Below are 24,310 nucleotides of genomic sequence, written 5' to 3' on the forward strand. Positions count from 1 at the left end.
GTTAGGTATTGTATGCATGTTAGTTTGTAAGGTATTTATGGGCCATAGTTGCGTGATAATAAATGATATTTAATTTAATAAGTAGGTAATTGACTCCGAACATATTTTTTTTTGTAATATTCTGTGAAATGTGCATAAAAGTAAAGTGATATTATAAAAAAATTGCTATTCGAAATATGAAAATCATAGAAAGCTGAAGAGAACATATGACAAATTAAAAAATAATAATTACTCCAATGTTTAAGAAACTGCCCAATTGTAAAACTAGTCACTTTCTCACTAGTAAAAGTTTTGAACGCCAAGTTCAGAGCGCGAGCGAAGCACCACAAAGTAAACCAAAAATAGCTTTCGATTTACTTGATTTTTCTTGATACTACTCGTTATTTTTAGTAATTTACTGTTCCCTTTTGAGCTTTTCTGCTTTAATTAACTAGTGGAAACTGTTTTGGCAGAAAAGCAGGTAACTTTATGAAAGGTCAAGTGAGCAGAGCAGGAATTACTTCCTGCTCCTCTCTGAAATATGATATCTGGCACATTTACCAATTAAATATGACGTTAAATAACTTAAAAATCTGGGCGCCATCGCTCGAAACGATGCAGTTATACCTTTGGCCTATGATCGATTATAGATGGCGCCACTTTTTGATATTTGACAAATTTAACACATATCAGTGAAAGAATAAGGATCAAAGTAAATGGCGTTCTAAATGTTTTAATCATGTGTCGAAACATGGCAGTAAATTTACTGTGGCTACAATGTCTTTTTTTGACAATCCACCTCTATTTCAAATTATCTTTACTAATAGCCCCCGTTTAGCTTATTCTGCCAGGATGGTAACTAGGGAACCCTGAACATGGCCCGACATGTTCTTGGCCGATTTTTATACATTATTTTAGTCAGTTTCGTTTGGCGTTTTATCCAAATTTGGCTAGGCCTCCCGAGTAGAATAAACAAAGTAAATTGATTAAAATTTAATGAATACTGGAGGCTGTAGATAATAGTTTATTGAGCAGTTTAGATGTACATATGTATAGTTTGTAGTAAGTAATTTGTTTTGATAGACGTTCCAAATAAACAGATTATGTAATTTTATCAATATGATTTATATTCAGATCTATGTATATATAGGTATATAATTGTATAAACATTTTTAGACCACGCACGCATAAATACTAACGAATTTGTACCAGCCACCCCAATATACTACTAAATTCATACATTTGTCGGTGATATTCCATTTAATAAATGATTTCAGGGTGCTTCTTTGACTATTGTGTGTTTTCAAAGCCGTACAGGAGTATTTATCTCACAATGGACACACTTGATCAGGGATTTTCTTCGGTACTTGTATGTTATAGGGGTAATACAGTTGCGTCGATCATAATTTTTCATACAGTCAGTCAAATATGTCAAGGTGCTCATCTACTACTTGCACATCTGCAGGGCAGTCTATCAGTGTTGCTCATTGTAACACCGTGTGCAGCACTTGTCATATAGCGAGCAAAACATGTCAGGGTTATCTCCAGTGCTTGTCTTCGGGTTGATATACAGCATTGACCGTGCAGGGCCATTTGCACCATTCTTCTTACAATCAGTCAAACATGTCAGGGTGCTCTTTGACTACCCGCGACTCCGGGGGGCAGTACATTAACAGGTTGCTGACCGTGCACGGCCGTTCGCAGCACTCGTTGGCCACCTGCCGCCGCACACGCCGCCATCGCTTCAGCCGCGCGCGCTTCATATGCTCGTGGAGGTCTTCTGGGACTAGTTTATCTGTGGATAAAAATATTTACCTTCAGTGAGAAAAACGCAGTAGGTAAATACTTATTCATTTCCATATAATAATCTGTGTAAGGAGATTAAGGAGCCCCCTAACAGCAATCACGTTATTAACTACTTAACAAGTTAATTAATAAAATATTGTTGACTATTCAACTTGTTTATGAACTTTATATATTATTACTCATTTTAAAAAACGTAGTCAATTTACTTTGTGAAAAAATATCTTTCGATAGTCACGTTATATTTATTACTCAATCCAAACACAAAGAGAAACATAAGCTGATACCACAATACTTTAAATCACAATATTCACAATGCCAATCCAGCATTTCTACGCCAAAAAGAAGGCGTTGAATCGAGCTCTCCATTCTTTAGTTTGCACTCAGCGACCTTTTTCTGTCCCGCAAACTTTGCCGATTGTGCAACCGTTGAAATATAGCTATCCCGAGAACCAGTCGGCGGAACACCACCCTAGCCTGACCTTTATATTTGTATAGGATTTAATTTAACATGTCACTTGATGCGTAAATTCTTTAATTTCCGAAACAGCGTAATGTGATTGAAATATTCGGTTACTTTTTGGTACCTACGCTTAATATGAAAGGCGGTAAATCCTTAATTTCCATATTTGGTAAGTAAGGAGAGGGTATAGAAATGTCAAAGTTGGGTTAGAATATTATAATATAACGTGGCCCCAGGCACAGGTATAGACGTGTGGGTAGAATAAGAAAGTTTTACAAGGTCCGGGCAACCTTTCGAAAACAGATTGGGATTACCTGCTAGAGTTATGATAGGGAAGTCTGAAAGTTGTCTCATACGCCTCCATCTTATTACACATATAGATAGTAAGGTATCCTTGTTGGTCTCATTAATTATTTTCACTATATAAACCTTTATTTTTCATTATCAAGACTACGTCTAACAGTTGCACCTTTTGTGCGAATCGCAAGATCTTAGTTCGGGGCGAGCGATGCCTTGTCTTCCTTAAATTTATATTGTAATAGTTTACATACCGTAAAAGGGGGTGAGTAGGGATTACGAGGGCAGTTGGGTTATAAATCGGGTAAGGAGGGATGACAGAGGGGTGAATTGGTTTTTACAGACTATTGCTACGTAAATTATATATTCTAATAACAAATGGAGCTATTATAATGTTCATTATCCCAAAGTGTCGATCCAACAATTTTCAAATCTCACCCCTCCAATCCCTCCTCATCCCTACTACGGGGTGAGCTGGGATTTCCTACTATTTTGTATTTATCTTTAGAGCTATGAAATGGAACTACACAAAATCATAAAAAAAAACTAAAATTCAAACGACCGGAACATATATTATGTATAAAAAGCAATTTGCCACATGTAAAAAATAAAGTTTTATCGAGGTTTGAATGTCAGTGTTGTCCCTACTCACCCCATTTTACGGTAGTGATTAAACTGCCTAAACTGCAATGGAAGTTTTCAACCACACTATTGTAAAATACCTACTAATACTTGATAAATAATTAAATAATAAACATTCATTATCATTACGTTAATGCACCGAAAATGTCTTAGTATGATTAGGTATATTGTCATAATATAAACTCAAAATAACAAAACGGGCGTTCCCAGGTCACGTCGAGTTGAAGGATTATCTTTCTGACAACATGTATGTAGTGAGTAGCAGATGATAAACGTAGGTAAAGTGTGAATGGCATGCTATCATCTGGGCAAAGTACTTTTTGTGGCTTTCTCAGGGCAAAGCCATTCAAAGACCTACTATTGAACTTCAGTAATCAGTAATCATATATTGCTTTCATAGGTAAGTACATTAGATGTTACATTTGGATATCGGACAGCTATAAATCCTGTACACATAATACTTAACATATTCTTAATCTAAATATAAATATAGTAATTTTACATATACCTGAGATCTTGTAATTTGTTTATTACCAGTAATTTAACTTTCAAAAAAACTCTTGCAAGTTATAAAAACTATTATCTATTAAATACTTTGTAAGTTTTTTTGTTAAATATAGTATCTATTTTTTCATTTTTAATATCTATTGGAAGTTTATTGTGAATCTTAATGCACATTAATCACATTATATATGGACTAGAGCTATGGATATTTAAATTTGAAAACGGAACGGGAATTGTATTTCTTGGGCGTAAATGTGAGATTGTCGGATTTTTTGGTAATGGAAAGAGTTAATTATATTTTCTTTTGAATTTACATATCTCAAGTATGTATATAGAAGTCAATGTTAGTATGTCGAGTTTACGGAAATGAGGTCTGCAACTTTCTGTTTGTTTTATGTTCCAGCAGATTGGAAGAATTTACGCCATTCAAGGCTTGATTGTTATATTTATAGTTAATGGCTAAGCTGCGTTCAGTTCAAGGTTATGAAGATTTAACCAATCAACTTCTTTAGTGAGGGTGACGTTAAACAAGGAGTTCAGGTTATTTTCATGTGGAGAGTATGGCAAAACAATGGAGATATCGTCTGCAAATAAGATACTAGTAGCTTCATCCTTAGATACCTAGCTAGCGGTCTAGCTATGGGTTTAGAGAAAGACGAATGGGATGAGCGATGAATGAATGGAATTACAAACATAGGAGAAATATAAGGAAGTGCTGTGAGTTTCTATATCTAGTGCACATGTAATGTTTTTGTGTGGTCTTTCTAATGACCGTGATAATATGCGGCTAATGCGTGCAATATCTATACATAAATATTGGAACATGATCTTAATTATGCAAAACTTTGGTAGGTAGTTTAATATGAATAAAAATTGATAGATTTTTTATATTATTGTCACTGTCATTTGCCTATATTACAAAACATATTCTGTCTGAATTACAAAACATACTTCAACCTGCTCTTAGCTTACGTTACCTAATTCTAAATACTCCTTCATTATTTTAACTCCAACAAACTACTTTTGTGGACACATTTTTGAATAATTGTGTAATTGTAGATTTTGTCAGCATTATCGGATGTTTAAGTAAGATCTTGTTCGACCCGATAATCGAAACTTTTATGAAAACTTATTACAATGTTTCACACAATCATTTCAAACAAACCCTATTATAATAAGCTAACTATTGGGAGATGGGAACTAAAGCACAAAGTGGACTAGAAAGGCGTTCCCGATTTATGAAAGATACATAAATAAGTACAAACATTTCTTACCTATCATTCTCGATGAACGTGTGTCTCTCTTCACAATTTTGTAGAGGTTATTGCAAAGGTTTGCAATCATCTGCGACAGGCGATGGCTGCATTTATTAATAGAGTCAGACAGCCTCAATTGCTGCATTTCTTCTTGCGCTAGCGCCACTAAATTATTTCCTAATAATACCATTATAATAAATAACTGAAACAAAACAATACAAAGCATTAGATACACGTTATTAAATAAGTATGCATACAGTTATAGTATAATTTTTAGAAACGGTTTCAAAAAAGCTTCCTTCTTAATTTACCAACTTACAAAAAAGCTTTTGCTTAAGAACGACACATATTATAAACTAAGTTTAAAAGTCGAAAAGAGAAACTTAAAATTACTTGAATTAAATAAAGTACCTACATAGTGTAACGAATTCATTTTTGGCTGATTTTGGTTGCATCGGCACTGCACGGTCGCTCGGTCTAACTAACAACTGTTCAATGGATCAAACATCTCCACGCGGGCCTAAAAATAGTCCCCGAAGGTCCACAGTACGGAGTTACTTAAAACTTGTTTACATCGATAACGTTTACAAAACAACAATTATAATTATGTTTGATAACACTGTCTAAACGTCCCTTGATTTATCGCTGTTGCTGAGTGGCTAGACTTGGAGAGAAACGTCTGTCATCTAATAATAATGTTATTTATCGTTAGCTATTTTTGTCTTTTACATTTCTCGCTTGTAATTACGTCCTTACTTATTATTAAACTAAGCTCTTATCTGTTCCACATTAGGTATCATTAGACTTAATTAGGTAGGTAATAGTTCCTCATACTTACTTAACTAAGTACCTATTGATCTAGAAAATACACAGCTAGAATAATCATTACATACCTATGCACTGAAAGTTTGATACCAAAATGTTGAAATACCCTAAAAGGCAGTTTAAAAAGCTTCTTTTCAATAAGTATCGAGTCGTATAAAGATGTGTGTGGAGCACAATTTTTATCTCGGTGAGTTTAATTTCAATCCATTCGCATCTTCTTAATTTGAGAGACTTAACTGGAACTTGACTAACATTTCGGTGTAAATTGTATACTTATCACGTCACAAGTACAGCATTACAACAGTCAGTGAGCCGAGCTGTCCAAGGCGGATCTGTGGGCATTTTTTGCGAATAACTTGGAGTTTTACGTTATAAGTAGTTTTCATGTATATGTATTGTATGTAGTAATATTTGTTAGTTTATCGTAAGCATATCTCTCAAATACATGTTAATATTTAATTGAACATATAAACGGTTTCATTAAAATAACGAAATACAAGTAAATAAAGCATAGGTAAATTAAAAACTTATAGGTTAAAAAAATGCCCTAAATCCTGGTCAGTGGTTACTCGGTCGGTACCCTACCGAGTCAGAAGGCTGGCCGCATTGCCCCGCTAGATGGTGATGCTGATCCGTTGAGCGAAGTATTGGCCTGTTCTCTAACCAGAGGCCTGGTGACCACCAAAATCCTCTATAATTAGAACATCATATAAGTAATGAAATTCAATGCGTCGTGAGACATATCATCATGAAGCTAAAATTTTACGGTTTAACTCAAGCGCGAGCACGAGTGACTAAAAACACGTGAGTTAAACCGTGAAATTGGGTTAATACCTATTATATAAGTAATAGTATTTAACCATATATTTGTGTCATTGTTTATTATTATTCTATAAAGACAAGAAATGGTTCAATTTGTGTTAGTTGATCTTAGCCTACGTTAGTATTTAATAACATACATAGATTTTATCCTTTGACAGAGTTTCCACAACAAAGGACAATCAAAAATAATATAATATTTGACTTCACTATTAAAATTTCTCCTTGTAAGTTATTTATGTATTTTTTTTTTGAATCTCTGTTTGGTATGTTATGTATCTATTTGACCCAATGGTTGACTGGTAGAGAATGCCTTTTAGCATTAAGGCCGCCATTTGTACATTTCTTATTGTTTGTCAAGAAACTTTATATAAAGAAATAAGTCAATAGGTACAAGTGAACGCATGACTTGGGAAATGGAGCATGCTTGAGTAGGGCACTCAAAACATGCATAAGCAGGCACTCATTACATTTTGAATCTTCTTGCTTAAACGGCAAGGTTCATAATTTGTCAATAAAAATATCTCAGTTATCATCAACCACATACGATAGCCCCCCAGCGGTAAATCGTTGTCGGCAGGGCTACATCATTCACAATACCCAACTTCTCAATCACTTAGCTTCAGCAAGCCAGTATGACTTAGATCTCTGATTACGCACAGTAGTAATGTACCTCGATATCAATTTATGTTAGATTGAGCTTACAGCCAAGAGAAAAGATTTGTGAAACAAGTAGCAGTACTCGTGCACTGCACATAGCAACAGCGTCTATCTAAGGTCAAGTGGCCGGAAGGCGACGAATAACCAACGAGTACTATAGGTACGATTGGACAAGGGTCGGCCTCTGTTGACCCAGACTATTTGTCACACTTGTTATTGTTATTGCTCTGACATAAAAACAACATCAGGATGTGTTTATAATTAGAATGTATTTGATAACTGTTCATTTCTTTTTCTGAAAGATTAAGTGAGTTAGTTGATTTCATGTATATGTCACCGTAATGAAAACGCGCTTTCCCTAGTTAAAACTTATTTTCCTTATGGCCTCATTGAAACCACGTTTTCACTACTTAAAACTAGTTTTCCATAAGTCCATGCTGAAATCCAGTTCTTTTTTTTATTTAAAATTGGTGTTAGGTCGACCGTCAGCAAACAGCGCGAGGGACCGAGCGAGCGAAACTAGCGCCAGAACCAACTTTAAAGATTTGAGTGAGTGGAAAATCGAGATCTGAAGTACACATTCAATAGTCGTGAATTTCTTCATAAATGGTCTGCAGTGGCAGCATGGTTCCATTTTTATCACTTGTCACTATGCCCGTCACTTTCGCACTTACATACTTGTCAGAACGTGACAGACATGGTGACAAATGATAAAGAGCCGACCATCTTAGCCCTACTGATCATGACTAAAATTGATGATCTAGGATGTGAAAGGTCGTATACGTAGTTAGAATTCGAACAAACGGCCGCCACGTTGCACGGCGCTTGAGAAAGTTGCCGTGCGGCAATGGATTTTCGTAAGCACATCATAGATACCTACGTATAATATATAGACGAGCCAATTTTCTTCATGTCAATTTTCTTTCACAAATGTCTCTGTTTGACCCAATGGTTGACTGGTAGAGAATGCCTTTTGGCATTAAGTTCGCCATTTGTACATTTTTCTTTATGTGTGCAATAAAGTTTAAATAAATAAATAAATAAATATACGACGGAGTGCCCATCGAAGTCTGGAATCTAGTAGGCCATGAGGTGAAGGGGTGTGGGTGTCATAACTAACCTTAAAACCACACCCACACCCGGTACTGGTTTTCCGTACAACCTCAGGCCCGGAACCGAGAATTCCCGGTTCCCGTCATACCCTACCCCTACTTTTTCTTTACTGGTACAATTTTCAAACAAGAGAGATGAAGTACTATTCCCCTATTTTAAAGTTTTTCGAGCGGATAGTTGACTTCCTGCCCGCGCAGCCAACATGCTCATTATCGCTCCATAGCGAACGAAACCGCAACTGTCACTGTCGCACTGGTATGGAAGAGTGATTGAGAGAGATGACTACGCTGCGCTACGGAGCGTTAACGATTGGCACGTTGGCTACGCGGGCTGATCCAAGAAGAGTGTTCATCAAAATCCATTTAACAATCAATTGGAATCAGTTCGGTCTCGCATCAGAAATAAAAGGATCAATCCCACAAGGAAGCGTTTTGGGCTGTCTTTTATTTTTATTATATGTATATTAACGACCTACCAAAAGTGCTAATGGTCTAATTTTTTATTTAAAAAATGAGGAAATTTAAATTTAAAACTAGCATTTACCTTAAATTATATGAATCTGTGGATGCGCAACCTTAATCTTGCAATAAACTTAAACGAAACCAAATAAATTCAATTCATCCTTACCGAAGAACTTTATTACAGTTAAAACTATTGCTTTATAACACAAAATTTTAAGAAATAGATAGTTTCAAAGTCTTTGGTATTACTCTCGATAATTATATTAACTGGAAAACACACATATTAATCACTAAAACCGAAATATCCCAGTTTTTATATGGACTTTTTGGAAAATTGACTTTTAAATTATGATTTAGAATGATAAATATTTCATAACATAATCTTTACCTTGTGTTGGTGTGGTGAAAAACCGGCCAAATGCAAGTCGGACTCGCACACGAAGGGTTCCGTACTATTACGCAAAAAACGGGAAAAAAATCACGTTCGTTGTATAGGAGCCCCCTTAAATATATTATTTATTATATGCAGTTTTTTAGTATTTGTTGTTATAGCGACAACAGAAATACATCATCTGTGAAAATTTCAACTATTTAACTTAATCACGGTTCATGAGACACAGCCTGGTGACAAACGGACGGACGGACGTCCAGCGGAGTCTTAGTAATAGGGTCCCGTTTTACCCTTTGGGTACGGAACCCTAAAAAATGTCGTGTTTCACTCATTGGCAAAATTTGTTTAACCTTCGTGCCTTACAACCCTCACAACAATCAAGATTCCAGTTTTCAATTTTGGAATCTTTCGCTTGCTCGGGTATTATTTAAGGTTTATTATTTAAGGACATTATTTAGTAAATCCTGTTATCACAGTGTAAAAAGTAATAGTGGACCGACGCCTTAGATGTTTGCGTAAATGCCGACACCGCACAAGATCACAGGGTAGGGTTGTCACAGACTTTTACTCAACTGCCCAAAAAAGGAGGGTAATGTCTTTAGGTTTCATATATGTGTGCATGTATTTATGTATGTATGTGCGTTTTTTTTAATCCCCCATAACTTCTAAATGTACCTATCATTACAATTCTTACAATACATCATCCCGGAGTGACGATGTTGGGTTTTTTTTTGCAAGGCACTCTCGTTTTTTTTATTTGGCAATAAGATCTTGTTTGTTAATAATATAAATAAAACACAGTTTTATTATTTAGTGTTCAATATTTTATAAATTCCGGGTTTCTCATCAATTCATACATTTTAAACAATCGCTTCTAGGTATTTCTAATATAGGTATACACATTTTAATTGTGAAATTAAAACATTTTAAATAAGACACGCTGGCCCTGTAAGTAGTACCGAGCTACTAACAATGGAAAATGTATGCAGCTCGGGTGCGCGTACACTAATACTTATTTAAAGCAATATTTACTATACCCTATTGGGGTCCATGAGATACTATTGTTTTGTAACAACTTGTTTTTACCATATACGAGTATGGTTATGAAACCGTTCATAACTCAGGAAATATCATACAAATAAATGTCGTTACCAGGATTTGAATCCGGGACCTCCTGCTTTGTAGGCGGGGTCTTAAATGGTCATTTCATTGGTTTTTTCTTAAATGATGATCGAAAGTCATGAGCAAATTCAACCTAAGTAAGTCCCTAGGCATTTAACATCAACTTAGAACACTTAGACACATTTAAAAAACAAACTAACAAGTATTCATCACACAAAGGTGCCTTTGCCAAGTTAGGTACTTTGTAAAATAAGTTATAGCCTAAATTATCATTTTAAACAAATGTTGTTCATTTGTCCCGCCAAGTAAATGGGGCTTGCCCGTGATTCGTCTCGTAAACAAAATCCATTATCGTCGCACGCGTCGAATATAATGTAATATTATTTATACCTAAGAACTATAATTATCAATAGATTGTGACACATAAAAATATGATTTTATTTTTCTGCCTCGTGTTACTTGTGAGTAAAGGTTTATGACTTTGATAACAGTTGACTTCCAATTAGGAGGCAAAAGAAAACGAGCAAGATCTAACAATAGCTTTGAAACGACATCAAATAACATCATGCTTATCTGGCCTTTGGTAGACCTTAACTCGTTGCAATAAGTTATACGATTCTTCTTCCTCGCGTTGTTCCGGCATTTTGCCACGGCTCATGGGAGCCTGGGGTCCGCTTGTCAACTAATCCCAAGATTTGGCGTAGGGACTAGTTTTTACGAAAGCGACTGCCATCTGACCTTCCAACCCGGAGGGTAAACTAGGCCTTGTTGGGATTAGTCTGGTTTCCTCACGAAGTTTTCCTTAACCGAAAAGCAACTGGTAAATATCAAATGATATTTCGTACATAAGTTCCAAAAAACTCATTGGTACGAGCCGGGGTTTGAACCCGCGACCACTGGATTGCAAGTCGCACGCTCTTACCGCTAGGCCACCAGCGTAATGCAATAAGTTATACGATTACACAATTATATTCAGTCGAACTGTCAACTGTGGTATTTGCATCTAATTTCTGACCGGCTAGCATGAGATGCGTTCTCGCGCGCGACTCCATAGATCCTGCTCGACATCAGTATAGACTCGCGCGCGAGAACGCAATCAATGATACCTATCCACTGGGATTTACATATGTTCAGAACAATGGGCGATCATAATCATAATAAAGTCATAAAAATTAGTCTTAATTAAAACGGAAACGCTCACATACGCTAGAAATTAAAAGTAACGACCATTATTGGCACGCTAGTCGCGACAAATGACAACGATCAATAACAGGCGGCGTAACAAATTGTTATTAGGAAGGTCTCGCCTCATATTCTGCACGGTATGAGTAAAATTGAAAAAGTATCTACCAACAAAAGTATAAAAACCGGGAACATGATTCCAATATATGAACAGTTTGATACGGGTTTGATCGTGTTTTGATACAACATTGGTGCATGCGAAATGCAATGAACCATTCACTAAGTTATCGTCAAGGTCGTATTAAAACAAGGTCTTAATAACTATAACAAATTGCTAAAATGCAGAATCGACCTCCTTGTTTTTTTACTAGTAATTATTTGTTAACAATGAACAGGTAGGTACTTTACTAGGACAGTAGCCTAAAGATTCTTCAGGAATTCTCAATATAAATAACCCAGAAATGACATATTGTACTATCCAGCAGCGTTTTTATCACCTTGTTAGAACGTGACAGGCATGGGGACAAATGATAAAAAGCCGACCATCTTAGCCCAGCTGTCCTGTGTCAATTGTCATATTAGTGAAATGGGGTCATATCGTATATGCGACGGATGACAACAATCAGTCGAAACCTCCAGGTGGACGCACACACACATAATGAAGCATTAGCAGAGGCTCATCTTTCGCGGGAGTGTGATTAATGTGACATCACCAGTCACGGCGAGCGTCGCGGACCATTAACTTGACTTAGGTACTCGCAACTAAACCTAGGTACATAACATGGTATACAATGGAATCTGCTCTTGAATTAGTTGAGTTAAGCTCAAATTATTATTGGTAGCAAACGTTTGTTGGCAAATGGCAACACGGCAACACATAAAATGTATTTATTTGGGAGATATTTTAGACAGTTTCGTTTTATTTTAGATTTATTTAGTTACTTATGTTTAAAATTTTAGTTTAATTTTGATTTGGTATTCGTTTTAATAATAATGCTTATGTTAAAATAATAGTTAAGTTAATTAAATTGAAATACTAAGATAGATATTTATACATGGAATTCAAGGGTAGGTCCTTAAGACTGGGTCGACCATCCAGTGGCGCCCTAATTAGGGGAATTGTGTTTTCTAATAAACCAATTAATTTATAACTAACACTAAATAAAATAAAATAAATAAATAAAATACGTCTATATATGTCTAAATATGTTTATCCCATTTATTCCCCAAATTTTAACTTGGTCTTTGTGGCATAATTTTATTTTAATTATTTTTTGCTTTACCAACTAAACGGCAAATGGTGGCCACATTTTTCCATCTAAAACACAATTCTCCTAATGAGAGCGCCAATGGACGTTCGACCCAGTCTTATTAACGTTTTAAAAATATGGCCATTGAAGTTATCATGTTCGTCGTTAAACAAAATCTTGTCAAACCTAGACCTAACATTATGTGATTTTAAATAATTGCGACGTTCTACGAGAAAAGGTATTGCGGTGGGCGCTTACGTTGCGTAGCGCCGCTTTATTAGTGTTGGAGCGTCGCTAATAACAGCGTAAGCGCCGACCACCATAAAGTACCTTTACCCGTGGGACGTCACAAATTAATTCAGAAACGTTCCATTGGTTCAACTTACACTAGCTAGAAAAAACTTACCACGTATTCAATCAATTTTGCGGATCTAGAATGCACCTAATATTTGGAACCATTGTCGAACAGATTGATATAACAATTTGAGCAAAAGCCTGATACTAAGTACAGGGAACTTTTATTGCAGCTTGTTATTCCAGGCCCTAAGCCTAATCGATAACATTCCCGGATTAAGGGGATTACTGCTAAACATACCATAGCTAGTCCGTAATGTTAGAATCAATGTTAAATGTACTTACGGCCCGATTTGAAGAATGAGATAGAATAACGATAGAATAGAATAGAATAGAATAGAATAGAATAGAATAGAATAGAATAGAATAGAATAGAATAGAATAGAATAGAATAGAATAGAATAGAATAGAATAGAATAGAATAGAATAGAATAGAATAGAATAGAATAGAATAGTTCTAATTTAGATAAGTTCTCGTTTAGATATCGTTTGTATGTCGTATATTGGCAGAAGCAACTCGATTCGGGCAACCTATGTCACTTTGGCGTTAGAAATATTGTAGATAGATCTTATTGGGATCACAGCGGAATCAAAATAAATGTCAATTTTGACATGTCGTTTAGTTATCGATCTTTTAAAGATATTTCTAAGATCTGAAACTTCTCTTAATCATTTTTCGAATCGGACCGTTAGGTTCAACGCGTGATAATTTTCACTAAAAATTTAACTGACATTTGGCTCTGAACTAACAATTTTGATTAAGCCATGTCCAAAAAAAATCATCCGCAACTTTTGGTAGAGTTTAAAAGCATGTGAAACAATATTGCAAACATGTGGGACATGTTTTGCTATTCGTATTTGTATCGTAACCGATATAGGTATACGTATACGTTTTGTAATTTCCAATTATAGTGTTGATAATAGGGCACTGTGTCAAATTACGCGATTATCGATTGTAGGTTACTGGGACATGCGTTATCTGCGGCGCTTGTTTTTTATTAGCGTTTATAAATCGTAAAATAAACAAACAAATTATTGTTATTTTCATATCAGAAAATAACATTACTACTTAAGTCCCGACATTGATAGCTTTATCAAGTCTATTGAGCTGCCAGTCTTGGGTTCAAGTCCCGATAATATACACACATAATAACAATACTTTTTATTTTTATAAAGTAGAGTAAATTTTCCAATTTAGCCGGCAATTTATAATTTAGGCGTTAGCCCCTCCACTAATCCTAACCATAAGTACAACGGATAATAAGAGGATTATTGTTATAAAAGCAAAAACTCCGCTACTTGCATACAAAAAGACCCCCCCTCTCTTTTTCATTTACGAGTGCCATTTTTAGGGTTTCGTAGTCACCTAGAAAGAAACCCTTATAGTTTTGCCATGTCCATCTGTCCGTCCGTCTGAGGCTTTGATCCGTGATCGTTAGTGATAGAAAGCTGTACTTTGGCATGGATACATAAATCATACATTGCGAAAGAACGGTAAAATAAAAACTATAAAAAAAAACCTAGTGTACCTCCTATACAAAATGCTTTTTTATTTTTTTTACCCAATAGTGTGGGGTGTCCTATACAAAATCCTTTTTTATATTTCAAATCGAATACGGGTCTCCTAAAACCATTTTTTCATAAAGATAATATTTACGGAAATAATCGCTCTCAAAGAAAAAAATGTATTCACCCCATGAGAAGTAAAAAATATGAAAAAATATTTGTTTTTTTTTTTTATAAATACTTTCAAAGAAAACAGTCGTTTATGAGTGATTGCAAAAAAAAAAAATCTTAGTAAAAGGACGTAAGTACAAACCGCTGGCAAAGGTACTCCCTTATGCTTCTAATGTACATGGTACTTATATTACATGGTACTTAATAGCCCATTAGCCCCTTTTGGCCTATTTTGACAGAATGGTAACTACGAAACCCAACACTGAGCATGACCCTACATGCTCTTGGTCGATGTTTAACATTTATATAAAAATTATAATATCCATAAACAAAGAAATAAACAAACATAATAAACCTTACCTTTATATAGCCTATGTCACTACCACAATTCTGACGGATTCACCTCATATAGGGCGTGCCAAAAATGGACATAGGTAGATAGGTACATACATACGTTCAAAAAACATTACCCTTGTTCTGACGCAGTCAAGTACAAAAGTTACGGGCATTAATGTTAAATTTATTAATCAACATCCTATTTGTACTTACACCTAAGTTTCCAGTTATATAATTTAAATACTACCATATTTATTATGAAGTTAATAATGAGGATTAAACTTAACTTATTCAAACCTTTCACATTACTGGAAATCCGCGGCGTAGTTAGTAATAGGTGTTAATCTTGGTTATGTAGATTGAAATTAAAATTCATCCCACGTACTCACGTCACGTATTTGCATATTTAAATAAGATCTAAGGCTTATAAGCACAATATCAAGGCTTTGTTTATTATGCTTACCTTTATCGCGAAACATAACCTTCTACAATATTCAGGTAACATGACTGAAAAGTGCTTCAAAAATTTGTTTTTTAGGGTTTCGTAGTCACCTAGAAACCCTTATAGTTTCGCCATGTCCGTCTGTCCGTTCGTCCTCGGATTTTCTCCGTGATCGGTAGTGCTAGAAAGCTGCAAATTGGCATGGATATATAAATCAATAGTATGAGGTATCGTTGGATAGGTCTTTCAAAACAAACCATTTTTGATAAAGTAAATATTTTTGGAAATTATGCTGATGGTCCTGGGTTCAAATCCCGGTAAGGGCATTTGTGTGATGAGCACAGATATGTGTTCCTGAGTCATAGGTATTTTCTATATATTTTTTAGTATTATATGTATATATCGTTGTCTGAGTACCTACAACACAAGCCTTCTTGAGCTTACCGTGGGACTTAGTCAATCTATGTAAAAATGTCCTATAATGTTTATTAAATTTATTGTTTATTTATTTATGTTTATTCAATGAAAACTATAGCGAACATGGTCGGTCCAGTCGTTTTTGAGTTATTGTCAAAATCTTCTTAGTAAAAAGACGTATAAACTTACAAAGCGCTGCGAAGGTACTCCCTTATGCTTGTAATGTTAGGTACATGGTACTTACTTATTCACTGACTTACTTGGCCTGTTCTGACTGAATGGTAACTACGAAACCCTACACTGAGCATGGCGCGACATGCTCCTAGCCGATTTTTTAAATATTCCTCATTTAAAACATAAACAGAGGTGATCTTACTGTCTTTGTATTACGCTAGTTCTAGCACCCAAAAGACAGGGATGAGTACCTATAGTTTTTTCTGTTCTTATTTACTGACAAATTGGGTTTGTCTAATTATATGTGATGTGCCTAAAGGGTCCTTATGCACATATTGCAAGTGGAGCATAAGGACTCTTTAGTTAGGCATGGAACGCCACATACATATATCAAAACACAGTTAATTTTCTTAGTTTTTATTGAGTATTGAATGATGGGTATAAGTAGGTATGTACATACTTTTTGTAGGTATCTATATATGTAAGTATTAATATTGTTGCCTAGTTCCTATTTTGCCCTCAAATATTTATATTATTATTTTTTTTTCGACTTTTTGAAATGCACACATATATATTTAACACATCAGAGCTTCTCCTCTATTTATTTCGATGCATACTGCAGTACATTTATTACTATTATGCTGGCATTTTGCTCTGCACTCTTAAGTAATCCATTTTTCACGGTTTTCACGGCGCAATAAGATTATACAAACTGTTCAGGCGTCTAAAATACCTACTTAGTTCCGGCGACCCTCGTTGAACTAAGTAGAAATGAGCAAATCGTGGTAATGTGGGTCTCAGGTAGGACTTTTCATAAAAGGATCACGGCTTTTCGGTCGCAAATATGATTATTGGAACCTGATTATCTACGTGCTTCGACGGCGGCTTTAAAACGAAAAAATATAAGTCGGGTTCTTTTATCTAGGTATGATTTAGGTAACGACCAAAAAAACAAATACACAAATAAATAATTTCCTAATTTTGTCTAGTTTTCACCTGATAATAAGCTTAATAGTAAATCCCTAGCGCGTGGCCAAACAGTCTAGAAAAAACATGCGAACCAAACAATGACGTCTAAGAAAACAACGTGTGAAAGCACCCGGACTAATATTTGAACAGTAGGGGTTAACGGGCTGGGATCTTTAGAAAAATATTATTACAGAGGCCCCGAGCAATATCCTTAGAAACCTTCTAGCCAGAAGTTACCAAACATGACTGCGCGAAAGATTTCTTCAGCACATTTACTTAAAACACAGCGAAAATATATGAAAGGCACGTCCGGGGTAATAAAAATCCAAGAAATATTTCTTTCAGATTAGCAGCACCCCGCTGTATTAATTTCTATATCTATAGATCCCCGAGGTAACGGAAATAATTTGTTCAAAACACGTACAGGGATAACGAACATCATAGCTAGGAACCTCTTGTAAGTATTACTCGTAACAATCTCTTCATCACTTTCCATTGCCAGTCACGTTCTACTTCAAATGAGAGAAAATCTAATCTTTTTCTGCCCTTCTGAAGTGATTGGGGGCGAAGTATAAATTCTCTCGGACAACGGCATTTGACTGCGGGGTACGGTGTCGGATTAGAAGTCTTTTGCATAATCACAGTGGAACGCTGAATAAGCTTATCTATTCTTCTTATGAATCGACTGAAAGTGATTCGATTGAATCAGACGCAGACGTGTTAATACCAAGTTTCATTTCAAGTACCTAAGTAATAGAAGGTGAACCATGAAAAAAAGCAAGTTAGTTTAATGAGAAAATTCTACGCTGGAAATAGTTATTTGTACAACAAGAGTTTGATATTTCTTCGAGTGCTTATTTTGAGACCCGTGCAAGCGAAAGATTCTATAATATAGAATCTTGAGCGTATTAAGGGTCTCAAAAGCGCATGAGATGTAAATAACTTTGATCTCGTGTAGTACACAAAATTTTTCACGTCGGCAGTGAAAACATATTTGGAAGGTAAAACTACAACCAGAAAAAATTTAATCCGTCTTTATCAATATTTCACTCATGTTTTCTGAAGGTATTCTCACAATTAAGTTTAATTACCGCAATATAACAAAACGAAAGAAATTTCAATAAAATAATACGAAAATAATGAAATAACGAACATCAATTGACAGTTCAGTCGACAACTTTTTTTTGTAAAAAAAAAACTTTGTAAGATACGGTCCGAATTGCGGATACTACTTTTGTCAACTATAGGAGTGATCGTTAAAAGTAAAATTATTTACTTTGCGTAACAATTGCGTAAATTTTTTAAGTTCATTATTTTGATTGTATAATAAAATACGTAAAATATGTTTTTTTTTTATTTAATTTTAAACTTTTATTTCATTAATAAATTATTACGAATGAAGACTCGCGTTAATTAATTATTACAAATGAAAATGCGATTTTGCTCACTGTTTTACAAAAATACAAATACAAATACAAAATTCTTTATTTCTTAATAATATACATTTTTGTGATGCAGGGGATGGAGCCGCCCGATAAGCAAAACAATGCTTGTGTTGGGAGGCACCGCTCTTCCCTAGATTTACAACTAGTACATATATATATATTATATAATAACTACAAGTATGGGTAATTATACAGATTTACTAGTTAAACAGTTTTTAACCTATTGCTTAGACATGCAATAAGAATCTTTAAGCCGCGAATTACCTTGTTCGAGCTGCTGACGTGAAAAATGTATTAAGTAATTTGTGATTTGCGTTACCTTTGTCTCTAATGTAATAAAAGCGTGTCGTGAGGTACAGATGTAGTGAATAATCGTCTACCATCGTATTTTCACGGAAATGCACGAACGTGTTATGCTATTTCAGTCAGTCTCAGTACAAAAAGTATCGACTGACTTTACGTGAGGCTCAGAGACTGTATCGTCTATTCCTCGCTGCAGTGAAGTGGTTTGCAAATTAAACGACATTGTGCAGAACGTGCAAGACTGACACTTCGAACAATTCGTAGTACAGTCAGCATCAAAAGTAGCGGATGAAACAACGCGCCAAAAGTATCTGATGTTCCGGATAACTTTTCCAAAAATTGATAAATTTCTAGAATTCGCGTTCAAAAGTATATCTTTTACAGTCTTAGTTGTTTTATATTAAAGACATCACTTTTTGTTAAGTTGTTACAGAATGGTAGATACTAATGAAGCGTTAATTGATCCGCTACTTTTGATGCTGACTGTACCTACTTACTAAGTAAGTTCGTACATAAGTTGATTCAATTTCTTTAATACGCTTATATGCAAAGACTGCTGGCCCAATCAAAATTTTAAAGTTCTTTATGTTATCTATTAACCCATTCAGCGCTAATCATTTCACGGTGTCGTTTTGCCTCTACAAAGCATTTCCTGTACATACCGGAAAACTTATGTTATCGGCTACGACGTAGCGCTACGCCCGTAGCTCGGCGGTGAATGTGTTAACTGACTGACATTCGTAATTCTTATTGCAACGATATAAGGTCGAGCGATGGTCAGTTACGAGCTTACGTACTCCTTAACTAGATCTTATCTCGTTGCAATAAGGTTTACGAAAGGTCACTTAACTATGTTGACCACCGAATTAACGACTGCAGCCGACGGAATGAGGGTATTGGTATAGACGCTCGTGAGGCGCTCGTAGTTGTTATATTTCTCAACAAAAAAAAATAGTATTAAAAGAAAAAACACGTTTTTTATTATTTTTCGCGCAACTGTTTCAATTTGGTCAGTGATAACAAGGCCACGGTGTATATCAATTTCATTATACTAAAAATAATAAAATATACAAAATCCCGGCTTTTCAACCTGGCTTAAAATGCATGCTTTTCAAATAGAATTCCACGTGAGAGCGTGAGATCCAGGCCAGAACTAATAGAAGCGATCACAACCGAGGATATTGGCAAAGTTTAACGCCCAAATAGTTGAGGATACAATTTCCGATTTGTCGCTAACAAACTTGCTTTATTTACTCGTCGAATCTTCCAGCTTGCTTGTTGTTATTTGAGTCCATTGTGATGGATGTACCTTTATGCATTTTTTAAATTGTCGGCCAGCTACTGGTAAAGTGTAGCATTTTGAAAAATTCTTCGCAAGAACTGACGGCAGCTGTACATATTTTTACAGTTCTTTCTGTAGTCCTACTACAGTTAAACCAAGCAAATTTTGCATATAATTTTCAATTACAAAGAACAAAGTTACATAACATAGTTAGTTTTACAAGTTTTTTGGAGAAATCGCGAAACGTCTGGTTGACGTAACTGGTGACCGAAGAGCTGGCGGCTTCCTCGCACAACGTATCAGTATTGCGATACAACGAGGAAATGCCGCCAGCATCCTTGGTACAATGCCTCAAGGGCCTATTTTAGATATAAGCTAGTTATAGTAATCATCTGTATATATCCATTATGTATATTGTTGTTGTCAATAAATAGATTACGTTTAAAAAATAAAAAGAACAAAGTGTGTTAAAGTGTACGTTTAAGTGTTATCATAAGACTGATTTCTATACGTTATCGTATTTCCAGCACGTCAAAGCTGGTGCAGAGTAGGCTTAGACGGCCTCTAACTATTTATCTATTTTGACATACGAATATAATCCACCCAGATTTATATCTGTACAAAAATCCAAGCGAAGCAGTGTTGTGTAACAAACTAAATTACAAACTGCGGGATGAAATTAAAGGCTTAGTATACTTAAAGTTACGGCCAGAAATCAAGCCACGGCGCAGCTGGCGGCGCTAACTTGCAGGTGGGATTTGCATTAATTTAGGCGAACATGCAACAACAGAGGCACCTGGGTATGCTAAGCTTATACTTATTGCTGGCTAACTCTGGAGCGACAATTAACCGTGCGGCTCGTGACGTGGTCCCGCCGTGACCGAACTCCATGAGTTTTGGCTTACCTTTATTCAAAATTACTATGTATATAGGTACTAAACTTATACCGTCAACAAGAAATTGGATTGACAGAGTTGTTAGATAAAATGAATTTTTAGGGAGATATGAGTCGATTTTACTTCTTGCGAAATAAAGTTGTTTCAAAACGTATGGAAGAAATCATGAAAAGTACAAGATTTTCGTTATTTCGCAGTAAAAAACCTTAAAGATATTAGGAATACAGTTCCTATACATATTTACTGTCCTATAATATTTATTTGTTCGCAAGTGTATCGTACAATGTTATACAGTATAATATATAATTATACATATGGCCCTTAAAATTTTCGACATAGACACCGCACTAGGTTCGTTAAAGTAGCACCATAACTACTGTAAAAAAACTTACGTTTACAAACTTTCAAAGTTTTCATTACAAAAACGTTACAAAATAATTTTCGGTTTTCACATTTTTGCATTGATTTGGTGTTGTTGAACGTGTTTGAGACACGTGAACAAAAATGATATAAATTGAGAACATGCATAAGAAATACCATCCATTATTCTCAAGGTAGATACTACACGTATAAGATATTTAACTATTATTTATGTATTTATTCTTTATTGCATAGTACATAATAGTACAAATGGCTGACTTAATGCCGTACTCTACTCTACCAGTCAACCAATGGTTCAAACCAGAAAAAATATTAAGATTAAGTTAGATATTGTACCTATTTAGACTCTTACTTGATATCTGCGAAATACAGTTATAGTACTTATAGTAACTTACTTTTCAAAGCCAGTGTTTTAAGAATGTGTACATACAATTATTTTCTAAAGATTCATTGTATTATAAAATAAAACACTTAAAAACCTGTCCTTTCTCTATCCCTCAGAAATGAAAAGTCGATTAATAAATATAACCTTGATCTTGATTGATAAATTATAATAACCTTGATCTTACGCCGCAGCGATACGAGAATAGCCTAAGACCCTTAAATCCTCCTAAGAAGTAGATAATGTAATTCGCATTAAGATGAATATTAATAAGATTAACGATAAATTCCTTTAAGGCGCACTTGGATATTTCAGGGATTTAGATTTAATAAACCATTTTATCTACACACATATTATAAACCCTCTATGATGTCTTCAAAACCCGTAAATAAATAATAATAAATAAATAAATAAAAATGTTATTTACTCAGGTATCAACCCATTAAATTACAATAACGCAAATATACAATTAAATTAAATATACAATTAAATTTGTCTAGACTAAAATTAAAGCTAATTATATAGGTGCAGCGGCCAACATTACGATAAACTGTTTTGTTGTAACAAGTTTCTTATCTGTGATGATGTTGTAATTGCTTCATAACTACATCAAAATCGATTTGGTTATACATTCAAATTTGGAACATCTCTGAAAAAATCGGCCAAGAGCATATCGGGCCATGCTCAGAGTAGGGTTTCGTAGTTACTCTTCCGTCACAATAAGCTAAACTGGAGCTTAAAGTATAGTAGATTATTAACCAAGGGATGAACTGTGGATAGTACGTGTTTTTACTATGAAGGGGAAACTTTTTGCGATAACTCAAAAACAGCTAAACTGATCATGTCCGCTATAGTTTTCATTTGATGTCTTTCTTAAGCTCTACTTCCACTACTACTTCCACGATTTTTTTCATATTTTTTGACCTATGGTTCAAAAGTTAGAGGACGGGGGGACACATTTTTTTTTTCTTTCGGAGCGATTATCTCCGAATATATTCACTTTATCAAAAAAAAATTGTTGAAGACCCCTATTGATTTTGAAAGACATTTCAAAAGATATCCCACACTGTAGGGTTGAAGCAAAAAAAAAATTCACCCCCACTTTACGTGTAGGGGCGGTACACTAAAAATTTTGATTTTATTCTACGACTTTGTCGGCTTTATTGATTTATATTTCCATGCCAAATTTCAGCTTTCTAGCACTAACGACCACGGAGTAAAGCCTCGGACAGACAGACAGACAAACAGACAGGCAGACGGACATGGCGAAATTATAAGGGTTCCTAGTTGACTACGGAACCCTAAAAAAGAACAATTCGATTTGCCCTCTATTCTAATATCAATCGAGATGCCTTTTTGTTCGAAATGAAATGTCAATTGCATTATACAATTTTGACATATATTGCATGTTAGTTTGTATCGAATGATACGGAAATAGGCCCCCGACTCTAGTTTGACTCTGAATTTAAAAAAAAAACTACGAATGCGTGACATGCGTGAAAAAAGTTTTCATTTACCGCCATTTGACGTACAGTTTATCTTTTAATTCGTTTTAAGTATAAAATGAATATGGTTTTGTTGTTTTTAAAGTAACTATAGCAAAAGGTGCGTGTAAAATGAGCAATAAAAATATTTCGGTGAAGCCACCACATATCCGCGAGTTCCGCCAAGAGAGCAAAGATGACCCAACGTTGGCTGTAATTTGGTTTAGTGAATATATCATAGAAAGTTTACAATATGTGTGTAGATTAAATAGTGTATGTAGCTACATAATTAGGCATTAAAACACTCCTGTGATCATATTAAGAAACTCACTTCGTTCGTTTCTTAAACCCACACTCGTGTATTTTAATGCCCTCATAACACATAAACAACTATTAATAATTGAGAAATGATTCAAATTGATCTCAAAAATTATTATTCAAGGCTACGATGACTTTTAGGTTACAGTTCAGTCGTTCTGTACGAGTATGAGGACCAACGCTTAGTCATCTAATTTTTCATACGTGTATTTTACAGAAATACTACGAAATATATAAGTAACTGAAACTTCATTTAGGCACCCTAAATTTAACGGTAACAGCCTAAGTACAACACGAAGAAGTATTAAGTCACCTTTCTTTGGCAGGACCTATTTGTTACATGTAATCCTATATACTTGTTCGAAACTTTGAACGTCGGGTCGTATCCATTACCCAAATATTCGGAATCATTCCTCGTAGCAGAAAATTATATCATTCAAGTTAGGCGTCTACCATGCATATAAATGAGTTGCCTAATAGAATCGAACAAACTTTTGTTGCGAGTGTCAACGTTGCCCTTGCGAAAAAGAAATTGTTGAATTAGATAATGCTCCGCTGCTTTTATAGATTTCATTAAATTAACCCTCATACTTTTGGTATTTATGTAAATATAGACGTTATAAATCTCGAAGTTTTTAAAGGATCTGGGGGCCTAGCCAAGATTACAATGGTTGATAGAAAAC

The 24,310-nt window shown here is 35.0% G+C and overlaps 1 protein-coding gene across 1 annotated transcript; it reads right to left on the reverse strand.

Annotated features, from left to right (window-relative positions):
- Nucleotides 1-990: 990 nt before the first annotated feature.
- On the reverse strand, nucleotides 991-5,581 carry LOC133520631 (bombyxin A-3 homolog). The gene is made up of 3 exons (XM_061855167.1): nucleotides 5,360-5,581; nucleotides 4,963-5,146; nucleotides 991-1,774 (listed from the first exon to the last, which is right to left on the reverse strand). Exons 1-3 carry the CDS (start codon nucleotides 5,375-5,377, stop codon nucleotides 1,593-1,595), a joined length of 384 nt encoding a protein of 127 aa, XP_061711151.1. The 5' UTR covers nucleotides 5,378-5,581; the 3' UTR covers nucleotides 991-1,592.
- Nucleotides 5,582-24,310: the final 18,729 nt, after the last annotated feature.

The sequence above is a fragment of the Cydia pomonella genome, chromosome 8 (genome assembly GCF_033807575.1).
Source record: "Cydia pomonella isolate Wapato2018A chromosome 8, ilCydPomo1, whole genome shotgun sequence".
Classification (NCBI taxonomy): domain Eukaryota; kingdom Metazoa; phylum Arthropoda; class Insecta; order Lepidoptera; family Tortricidae; genus Cydia; species Cydia pomonella.

Coding starts and splice junctions, on each gene's coding strand:
- LOC133520631 (XM_061855167.1), bottom strand. Junction 1,775..4,962: donor ACGTTCATCGAGAATGATAG/GTAAGAAATGTT, acceptor TTTTATCCACAG/ATAAACTAGTCCCAGAAGAC.